This window comes from Typha latifolia, chromosome 5, assembly GCF_019914945.1.
Source record: "Typha latifolia isolate L0001 chromosome 5, TyphaL0001v2, whole genome shotgun sequence".
In the NCBI taxonomy this organism is placed as follows: Eukaryota; Viridiplantae; Streptophyta; class Magnoliopsida; order Poales; family Typhaceae; genus Typha; species Typha latifolia.
Genome location: NC_133090.1, coordinates 12,262,479 through 12,273,165, shown reverse-complemented (window position 1 = coordinate 12,273,165; position 10,687 = coordinate 12,262,479). Strand labels below are relative to the sequence as shown.

Sequence of the window (10,687 nt, the reverse complement as noted above, 5' to 3'; positions counted from 1 at the left end):
ACATTAAGACACATTACTGGTGCACGACAGTATTGAATAATAATAAGGCCAGAAACTACATTTAGTGTCAACCAACTATGCCTTCAGTCGCCCACTACAACACATCTATTTACAGCAAAATGAATGCTAACATACTTGAAAGGGACACGACCAGACTTTTATATGCCTATTTTATAAAAAGGAAATTACATCTTAATGATCTTTGTATTATTCAAGATATATAATTAGAGTCAACTATAACAACCCAACAACTGGAATCTGCTACAATAACCCATCAATCCCATTGATATTTCTTTTTGTTCGGACTCAACCATTCAAACATAAAATTTCTTTTGTATTATTCAAACTCTACTATGAGTGGCGTACATGCATGCATGACATGTAAGTTCTCTATAACTACTGGAACGAAGCTAGAGCTCCATAGTGTCCAGCATTCAAAGGCATGTTCCAACTTTTCTCACACTTAGGGGTCGGGGGACAAGATGTAGATTAGAATTCCAGCAGAAACAACGTTAGTACGTGATGTATAAAAAAAATATATACTTGATTCTTTTTTCTTTTTTTCAGAGTAGGGAATAAATGGCAAGTATAAATAGACAAAAAAGTATAGAAGCATCCTCTATGGGAAGAAGAGCTTAGCATAGAGCAGCTCATTCCATGTATCTTGCAAACCAGGCAAGCACCAATGCACGCAATCTGCATAGCTCTTGGGGTCGGCAAGCTTCTCAGGAGGGATAGGTCCCCACTGCTGCTTGTATATCTGGGTGTGTGCATCCTTGCGGTACTCCGAGAGCTGGGTGATGTTGAGAAGGGTCATGGGGACTCTACTAGTGCTGAATACGTTCTTCAGCACTCTCATCATGCTCTTGCTGGTTCCAGGGCTCCAGTATGATGGATCCTTGATAGGAGTTGTTTGATTGTAGCAGTTGCCCTCTTCCTCGTCTCCCCAATCTTTGCTCCTGCCAAATGAGTGCCATGGTAGATTCATAAGTAGGAAATTAGTTTAAACTTATGTATGCATGTCTCTAAAGGTTAAAAGTGATCCATGCATAGAGCTGCATCAGAAACTCACCTCCAATGAGAAGGAGACATGGTGGCGAAGAACACTCTTGTCTTGTGAGGATCCATGTTCTCCTCCACCCATCTCAACATACTCTGCAATGCCAAGCTATACGCGTCCTCTCTTTTGATCTCTGTGATGTTCTTCAGCTCATCATGGAAGGAGCCTTGCCTGAAAACGACCAAAAGATTAAATCTTTCGTTCTGTGTCAGCTTAAACTTTAAAGGAACTCAGAGAGAGTGAGAGAGCTCGGCATACATGATCTTCATCTTGCCACCATTCATCCACCAGAGATAGGTGTTGAAGACCAAGATGTCAGCTCCCTTCCAGTGCTGAGCATGCTTATAAATAGACTTCACTCGAACAATCCTATCCGTTACTCTGTGAACGACCGCGTCGTCGGAGTTGGACTCGACGAGGAAGGGAGCCCAATAGAACTCGATCGAAGCATTGTAATCCTAAGAGAAATCAACGGGCATTAGCTCTAGACATTAAAGTAAAAAAGAATTGTAAATGAGGCTAACGTACGTAGTCTGTACCTTAGCTTTGAAGACTGTGAGTGAATCGTTGGTTTCCATGGATTTTGCACTCTCTGGGATGACTCGATGCAGGAGACATACCATGGAAACAAACTGTCCACGATTCAAGGAATCCCCGACAAACATCAAGCGTTTTCCTCGTAGCATTTCCAGCATTAGAGTGGCATTGAAGCTGTTCAAATGGAAAGTCCACAGTGAGAGAAGTTTATATTTTACACACTATATTCTGCTCTTATTAGTTTTTTTTTTTTAAACCCCCTACTATATGAGCATTTACCTTGCTTTTATTGCCTGCCTCTAAGAACATCCTCCTACAATTAGTCACTAAAATATTACTTAATTTACCTATACTCGTTCAAGTGCTAACAGGGGCAATGTGTTAGGGTAGCCGGTGGCCATATGTAAGTCCTCTCGAGTCTTGACTCTTCCTCTATATAAGTCCTACGGAGAGGGAAACGTAAAACTGTAAAATTAATTTAAACCCGATATTAAAATAACATATTCTTATTAAGATAATATTAATAAACGTCGACCAAAGGCAGCAATTAATGAATCAATGCACCTAAATTTGTACGATGCCATCCCGTGCTCGGTGCTCTTATTCTTTGAATCGAAGACCACCGACCCATCTCTGCGTGCGTTGGTCTTAGAAGAGGTTAATATAATAATACATGGGTCGATCGATTTGACGACACAACCAATTAGCCGAACGCAACGTCCCCTTCGGTCCAATCGAAGACACGACAAAAGGCCAAGCATCGATGTTGAAGAAGAGCATGCCATGGGTCATAAAAGTAAGTGCGTGCATAATGCAGTGGCAGGATGAGCACCGCATGTGGTGCATGTGCTGATGTGCATGTACACCATCACATGACATGCACCGACACGGACAGGACTTAAATGGTGTTGTGCTGGTCGGAGTATTATCATTGGAAACCTATCTTACTATTTTTCGAAAAATTAATATATATATATATATATATATATCGGCAACATGAAAATAGATTAATTAATCACACAGTTACAAAACGCTCCAGAAACGTACAAGATGGGCCCAGAAGCTCCCCTCCCATGTATAACCATAACACATGATACCAGTAGCATTTGTAAGCTAATCTGCAGTTTAGTTTTAATATTAGGAGAATGATACTACTATGTACACTGCCTTACATATGTATCCATCCATCCATCCATATACACTGCAGGTGTTCTCCATATATTTATATCAAAGTACACTTGGACCCTAGCTAGCTAATAATCGAACAATGTGGTGTCCCAGCTCACCAGTCCTAGGAATCATAGCTTCCAGACTTCAATTCTGGCACTTGAAATCGAAGTTACTGGGTTCTTTTTCTCAACAAATATATATATATATAATCTTTTATAGATGCAAGTAGGAAGAGACGTGTGGGGGCATTATTGACTTCAAATGCGGACCTATAGAGTTGGAGGATGTCATGTAGTATATTCAATATATAATATAAAAAAATGTTTCACTTTCCCAATGGTCCGGTACGGTGTTTTCTCGTAACTTTTAGTTAGAGGAAAGTAATTATAAATATCCATACATATTCATCCCTATAGATTTTAAGAAGGTCTTAATCAAGTATATATTCATCCCTATAAACCACTACCTTTATAATTTGTTCTACGGACTCAAAATTTCGAGAGGGAGAGAGAAATTTTAATTTAATTAAATTTCGAGATAACAAAAGAAAAAGTTTTTAAAAAAAAAACCCCCCCACGGCTGGTTAAAAGTAAAAAATTAATCAAATCGATCTAAGTAAAACCTGAATAGTGCTCGATTTAGGAAAAGCTTGCTATTCGTTTCTAGGTTTGGGCAATGGTGTTTCATTACTTCTCCAACCGGCCTTAGTGACACCTGTCGAATCTGGACCACCTAGTAAGCTTCTCAATCGTCAAGAGGAGTAGAGACATTTTTGTCCAGAAACAAAAACAAATTATGACAAGAAAATAAGGACAATAATTAAAAGGCTCCCTGCAGCTGCCCAACAAATTTGGTTGAATTGCTAATAATAATAATAATTAATTAATGAATAAGAGAGAGAGAGAGAGAGAGAGAGAGAGAGTATAGCAAAAGGAGGAGGAGGAGGAGGTGGTGGTGTACCTTGGAAGAGAGCAACCATGAGGCTTCCATCTCCAGTGCTGGTAGCCATTGTCCGGCCGGCCATGGGCTTGGCACGTCAGCTGGGGTTGGATGTAAGGGCACTCCTCCTCCGCGTACATCGGCCGCCACTTGTCGTCGTAGATCCACTCCCCTTGGAAGATATCACAACCCTCCTCATTCTCCCCAATGGCGAAGGTCGCCACTTCATGATCCTTCTCTATTCAAACATCAAGCTATTAGCACGCCGACAACTCCAGTATCCAAATCTAAGGTGCCACTCTACCGGCACGCATCTCTTCTTACCTTTATTATTTGATACTAGCTGTTGTTGTTGTTGTCCCCCGGGGTGGTGCACAAGAGGGTGACAGAGGATGTAGATGAAGTCCTCGCCGTGGAGGACGGCGACGAAGATGATGAAGGATAAGGTGAGGAGGTAGGAAGTGAGGAGATGAGGTCTTCTATTGGGGGAGAGAGGCTTCATCTTGGCTTCACGCTCTTGAGAAGGAAAGTAGAAAGACTTTAAATTGGAGTCGATGATATCCATAAGGGAAAGAATTAATCTCTCTCTATACTCTTAACTCTCCCCCCCTCCAGACTCGAACCCAAACTCGAGCCAGACCATTTAGCCAGATTTGACCAACTTGGTCTTAGGTGTCATACAATTAAGTTATTGAATTTGTGAGGCTAGAAATGGGATTGGAGAAGTGCAATTCACGTTTTTAGGAGTACAGGAAAGGTACAAAGTAAAGGTTTTGAATCCGCTGTCATAGAAAGCAATTCAACAAACAATTAATTAATGCAAATTTTTATTCGGCTTTGCTGTCTAATTCTTTCAAGTTTCAACCACTCTTCGGAGAGGGGAGAGGGGAGAGGGATTAATGTTCGGTGAATGAGGAAAGAGAGTATTAATGATAAAAAAAATAGAGATTAAAAAGAGATTTGGTGAGATATCAACCTCAGCTGTTGGGAAAAAAGTGACATGCCTCTCCAATATCACCACCCACTCCCACACAATGTCCAAAGAGTGGTTTCAAGCTTTAACCCGATGATAAAATAAACTACTGCCATCCACCAAAACAAAAAGCTTAATCTATTGATTACAAATCGATCCTCGTGGAGGAGGGCAGTTGTTATCATGGGCAAATTTCACAAGGGGTTTGATCAACTAATTGAGATTATTCGGTGATTGCTTTAGAATGACCATAATTGCTGGGTCTTCCGGTGGGAGAATACAACTTCTACTGGTCTCTGGATCTCCCTCTCCAGAAATTGGAGGAGGCGAATGAATGACTGCCTTTATTCTCTCCTTTTTTCCCTTGTTTCCTCCCATGTCATTGAGATCATCTCATGCATTGTTTTTATTTCCAGCTAGAAGTTTGTGAAGATCTGGTGTGGTGACATGCCTTCACATAAATACTTGAGTAAGACCGCTTGATTAATTAAAGTAGGAATCAGTCTTCATAACAAGTTTAGTGGTGAGACAATCATGATCGTTCTAGTTGTCAATTAGCCTTCATGATTAAAGATTGATGCCCATGAGTTGAATACTTCCATACATCCTATAAGTGTGTTAATGGCCCCTAGCATTGATGCCAAAGGGATTGGGTGGGCATAGACTAGTAGATTCTTTATGACGGATTAAGACACTTCAACATAGCTTATAAATATGCTAATGGTCCATAACATAGCACTAATAATTTGTTAAGCTTTCCCTCCAGGCTCCAGTTTAGTGTGCTCCCTAGAACTACTCCAGCTTTAGTCGTTGGAGAATGATCTAATCTTTTATTAATCATGTCAGACTCAAAGCTTTTCTATTCTCTAATGAGATAGTTCTTTTTTGGTAAATATACCCATAAAAGGTTTCCATTCGCGAGTATCTAAATCATACTTATAAGAACTGAATCGAATATTGACTTCTAACCGGATCAATGGATTGCCGGTTTATTCAGTGGGTCACCTAGCATATTGTTTTGTTTAGAATATATTAAATGTTTAATAATATATTTATATGTTAAAATAATTAAGATTTATAAAAATATCTATAAAAGCAATACGATTTTATTTCTTCTATTATTTAGTCATTTCTAATTAATATTTAGGCTAAGCAATCTAATCACTTTTAACTAATATTTAGGTTTGAATTGATATGTCAGTCAGTTTTTACTATGTCAATTATATTTCCGGTCCTATAACAAAATCATACTGGCTTGATGGATAGTTCACCGGTTTGACTACCTAATTCGATCCGGTTTTAATAACTATAATGTTAGAGAATTTCTCACAATAAATCTAAAAAGTAGGTAGATATTTCTAGAGTGAAAAGCCTCATACGAGTTAGTTTGATACATTGCCCATTGGGCCAATTGGGAAGCCCATTACAGCACATAGCTGGACAGTAAATCTTTATTTATATATTTATTTTCAATCACAAACCCGTAAGTTATAAACTATAAGTGAATTTACCTATTAGAGAGATCTCCGTCATGGGTTAGTAAGACTGAATTACTGAGCTACAATGATAATTTAAGCTTAAATCTTTATTTTTCATACTTAATCTTTCTTTGGTACTTATAGTTACTGTAAAAGCATTGTACCTAAGTGTTACTTTAATAGTCAATTAATATCAGCAAAGCAACTGTAGAAACAAGTTTTATTGATGGTTAAAATTCAAAGAGCAAGCCTCCACTAATTTGACAATATAAACGGGATACACTAAGCACTATAATCTTTCAAAATTTCAAACCCAATTACAACTTATTATACAAGAAAATTTTAAAACAGTAATCACACTACAAATGATGTTTAAAGCCCATTGGGCCAAAAGCAGGATCTTCAATTTAAGACCATGTTAAGAGAATAATAAAATCGGTAATGGGCCTTGCTGAAGCCTATTAGGACCAAAAGAAGGCCCATTTAATACGAGTTGAAAGGATAGACAAAAAGCATTGCTACATTTTTCTTATTTCGCCAGACTCTTGTTACTACATTGTGTGAATCAATCTAAAACCCATTCAAGCCCATTTAGCAAGGAGAGACATTAATCCAGCTCCTATTAGTAATGAAACATTTATCATAAGCTGCAACTTTCCCTTGTTTTGCACCCTTGGGTTCATGAAATCTTCTGCGAGGAGGTCGACAAGAGCCATGTAGATTAGAATCCCAGAAGCAACGGAGTTAAGAAGCCCTTCGACGATTAGCGCCGTCGGACTATTTTCGTTGTAAACACTTGATATCCCGATGCCCACCGCAATTCCAACGGGTGTTGTAAGCGAGAAAAACAATATCATCGTAACAACTGATCTAACCTTAAATTTTGCCTGCGAAAGTGATACAGAACGATAGTTGAATAAGACTTAGTTTATAGTTTACTTAAATTATGCTCTAGAAATATCTCACTCCTCGCAAAAGAAGTATCAAATACCATCTCTCTCTCTCTCTCTCTCTTTTCCTTTTCTTGAGAATAACACCGAAACTTATCGACTTGGTACCGATCGAGACTTAGCACCTAAAATTTAATAAAGCGTAGGGGGGAATATATACCTGTACGATGCATCCTCCGAGGCCCATGCCTTCGAAGAACTGGTGGAAGCTCAAGGCGGCTACGAGGGGCCTAATAGTGGAGGGGCTCTCAGATGCTCCTAATGATATCCCAATGATTACCGAGTGAACAATTATGCCCAATTCCAGTACCTAAATAATTCACCAACCGACTGCAGTGAGATGCTGAAGTAATAATTAGTTTAAGATAGATGCACTTTTTACGGATGGTAAGATATGCTATCCTAATGACCAGTAGATATTAAACAAAAATAAAGGATTGAAATTTCAAACTTCCACGCGTTGCTATCACCTTCTCCGTACTACTTGTAATGAGATATACCTGAGAGATGACTCGCTGCCGGATGAGGGGCTCCGGGCCGCTGGCGGCGGCGGCGAGTACGCTGGCTCCATGCGCATGGCCGTGCGTGGCATGCGTGTGCACATGGCCATCGTCACCATTCTCCCTGTCCGCCTTCTCCATGTCGACTGTCTTCACCACCGTGCCCACGGCCGCCGCCGCCTTCTTGGACTGCAACCGGGTGAAGTAGCCGGTCGCGACCGTGTCGACCATGAGCGTGCCCAGGGCCCCAATCATCGCGGCGAAGCCGGCGAACGGGAAGTCCTGCCACGGTTTGTCGCTCAGGCACGGCGACGTGAGATCGTCGAAAGCATCGGGGAGTATGTGGATGAAGCCGGTGGCGAGGATCACGCCGGCCGCGAAGGCCTTGATGACGAAGAAGACGTCTCTCTCGGGGCTCAAGGCGGGGATCTTCTTGCCGAGATTCGGGATGCTGCAGCCGATGGCGCCGCAGATGAGGATGGAGAAGAAGGCGGCGATCTTTAGCGGCCTGGCTTTGGCTTTGTCGCGGCCGGCCTCGTCGGCGGCGCAGTCGCAGTCTCCGCGGGCGAGGAGGGGAACGAGGGAGAGGGCGAGGAGTAGGAAGGCAAGGTTGGTCGTCTTCATCTATATCTATTAGAGAGAGAGAGAGAGAGAGAGAGAGAGAGAGAGAGAGAGATGAGTGTAGAGGAGGACATATGAAGGAACTATATAGAAGTTTTTCTGGGAAACGAGAAGTACGATGCTGTGAAGGTTCCAGTCAAACGTAATTAGCCGATTCTAAAATGACGTATTAATAAGTAATGCTGAGAAATGAGCGAGATAATTCTTTCGTTAATTGATCCTCGTGATAGGAGGGAGAGAGTAGGCATTTGGCAAGTTGTCAATTTAATGTCGACACTCTTCCGGTTGGAAGATAGCGAGGAGTAGCGAGTTTAACTACCGCAGTATACGAACCATAACCATTTTCACACGATTGGGAGATAATTAAAAGGGCAGGAGGATAGAGACTAATGGAATTACGAAAAATAAGGAAACAAACGAAGGATTGACACGCGGCAGGAAATTCTATGATCTTTGACATTGCTTCTTGTTATGGCGAACAACCAAATGATATGAAAAGATTTTTTTTTATTCATCTTTTCTAATCGCTTAAGAAATCGTTTCCCTCCTCCAAGATTTTTTTTTTGTTTCGTCCTCCTCTCTTAAATGTCTATCATGGCTTCGCACTGGTCCACGTAGTTGATAGTCAAACTATTAAAAAAGACCTTATTAATTATAAAAAAAAATTTAAGTATAACTTTATTGACATCTCTTAAATATATGATTTAGTTGTAAAAACGTAATGCTATGTTATTTTCTCAAACTTTAGCGGAATTATTATCTCTACTGTTAATTTATTATGTTACTTGTTATTGGTGAATTGGATTGGGCTTATCTTTCATATCTTCTCTTATTGTATTATATCAATTATTACTAAGGTGTCCGGCTAATCATGCAAAAAAATAAAAATAAAATAAGGATCATGAAGGGTATGCATACTACAAAGGGGTATAAAAGCAGAGTACCCAGTGAAAGAATATCTCTGTCAGGGAGAGCTTTCCTTTGGATAACAGTAAAGGCAGAGGAATGCATTTAATCAATTGGGATGTGGTCGCTTGACCTCGTAGTGCTGGAAGCCACAAGGGGTTACGAGGCTAAAGGTGGTGAAAACTGCTTTGCTTGGCAAGCATGTCTTCCAAACGCTTAATGGGGGTGCGACGACGGAACTGGGGGTTGGCAGTGGTGCGTACCCTGGTGTTGGCATCCGAAGGTCATGCACCATAGACTGTTAAATGAGAATCTGATGATGGTGGAGGTACTCAGTGGGGGTCTTTGGAATGACGAGAGACTTATCAGTATGGGAGGCGAGGAGCTTGCTTTTAACGTCTCGACTCTCCCCGGTGGGTGATGCCACCCTATCAGATGCGTGGATTTGGTGGCCGCGCCCAAAGGGGGAGCCAAGGGCAAACTCCATTTATTCTTTCATGGCACCGCTTGAGGACTCTTGGGGGTGGGTGGAAGGAGCTTTGGAATATTCCGGTGACGCCGAGGGTTAATTCAATCCTTCTGCTCTAGAAAAGGCTCGATACCACCGAGGCTTTGCTGCTTGCGGAGGAGTACTTCACGCCGGTGGGGAAACGTCAACAGAAGAAGACAGGGGCGGTTGAAACTGAACACTGACAGAGCCCTTCAGGGTTTTGGGGTACCAAGGTGCATGGCGTAGGGGTGGTCATCCTCGATGAATGTGCACAATAACTCTGTGTCACACTAATTACACTTGAGAGTATATACGGTATGAAATAGAATACATGGTATTAAACTATAATTTTTTTTTCACTAGAGAACACAAATGTGGACGAACGATAGATATCATTCTAGCTGATTCTTTTGACCAGTTAGAACACGCATGATAAGGACGAAGGAAACGAATGGCTTGTAGAGCAAAGCTAGTTGTTACTTGATGCGAATTGGTTGTCAAGAATCACCAATAATTAGTCCAAGATTACTATTCATTAAGTACACAGTTGAATCCTTCTAAAAGATCATAACTAAAATGCTTGCATAAGAGTACGAACTATTGCGTTCTTACAAGAAATAGAAGTTTCCGTTCTTTCAAGCACTTCTTTATATAGGACTACATCGAAAACATGAGGTGGAATAACCCCTCCAACTTAAGTTAGGATCATTGAATTATTGGATAAGCTCCAAAATTCAAGATTGGAGAACCAAACTCTTTCTCGCTTTCAATTGAGTAAATGAATATTTGGCTTATTCCCCGAAAGTCATATGCACGACTTAGAGGGAAAGTCTTTCATATCTTTCGAGATCCACCGTGCAATAAAATCTATAAAGCCAAAATAAGTCTCTATACATGTAAACATTCTGCATAATAGATTAAGATAAATGTCTGGAAATATTATGCGTAGTAGTTTATTTAATTTCTAATCTATTGGATCTCACCAGTCACCACTTTTAATGGCAGATATGACTTATATTATATCAGAGCTTAATATTTAATTAGTTCTTTCTATTAGATACCA

At 40.5% G+C, this 10,687-nt stretch overlaps 2 protein-coding genes across 2 annotated transcripts; both read right to left on the bottom strand.

Moving 5' to 3' along the window:
* Nucleotides 1-495: 495 nt before the first annotated feature.
* LOC140788992 (probable xylan O-acetyltransferase 10) lies at nucleotides 496-4,435 on the bottom strand. The gene is made up of 6 exons (XM_073138559.1): nucleotides 4,031-4,435; nucleotides 3,728-3,944; nucleotides 1,600-1,771; nucleotides 1,319-1,518; nucleotides 1,073-1,231; nucleotides 496-959 (listed from the first exon to the last, which is right to left on the bottom strand). Exons 1-6 carry the CDS (start codon nucleotides 4,269-4,271, stop codon nucleotides 620-622), a joined length of 1,329 nt encoding a protein of 442 aa, XP_072994660.1. The 5' UTR covers nucleotides 4,272-4,435; the 3' UTR covers nucleotides 496-619.
* A 1,981-nt stretch (nucleotides 4,436-6,416) lies between these two features.
* On the bottom strand, nucleotides 6,417-8,372 carry LOC140789901 (zinc transporter 8-like). The gene is made up of 3 exons (XM_073139805.1): nucleotides 7,608-8,372; nucleotides 7,268-7,417; nucleotides 6,417-7,044 (listed from the first exon to the last, which is right to left on the bottom strand). The coding sequence occupies exons 1-3, from the start codon at nucleotides 8,229-8,231 to the stop codon at nucleotides 6,739-6,741; spliced, it is 1,080 nt and encodes a 359-aa protein (XP_072995906.1). The 5' UTR covers nucleotides 8,232-8,372; the 3' UTR covers nucleotides 6,417-6,738.
* Nucleotides 8,373-10,687: the final 2,315 nt, after the last annotated feature.

Bases quoted from the DNA above. Each gene is read 5' to 3' on its own strand.
- LOC140788992 (XM_073138559.1), bottom strand. From the start codon at position 4,271: ATGGATATCATCGACTCCAATTTAAAGTCTTTCTACTTTCCTTCTCAA. The intron at 1,519-1,599 runs GTACAGACTACG...GATTTCTCTTAG, and splicing joins TCACAGTCTTCAAAGCTAAG to GATTACAATGCTTCGATCGA. The intron at 960-1,072 runs GTGAGTTTCTGA...CTCATTTGGCAG, and splicing joins ATGTCTCCTTCTCATTGGAG to GAGCAAAGATTGGGGAGACG.
- LOC140789901 (XM_073139805.1), bottom strand. From the start codon at position 8,231: ATGAAGACGACCAACCTTGCCTTCCTACTCCTCGCCCTCTCCCTCGTT. The intron at 7,418-7,607 runs GTATATCTCATT...TGAATTATTTAG, and splicing joins GGCAGCGAGTCATCTCTCAG to GTACTGGAATTGGGCATAAT. The intron at 7,045-7,267 runs GTATATATTCCC...TCACTTTCGCAG, and splicing joins TCGGAGGATGCATCGTACAG to GCAAAATTTAAGGTTAGATC.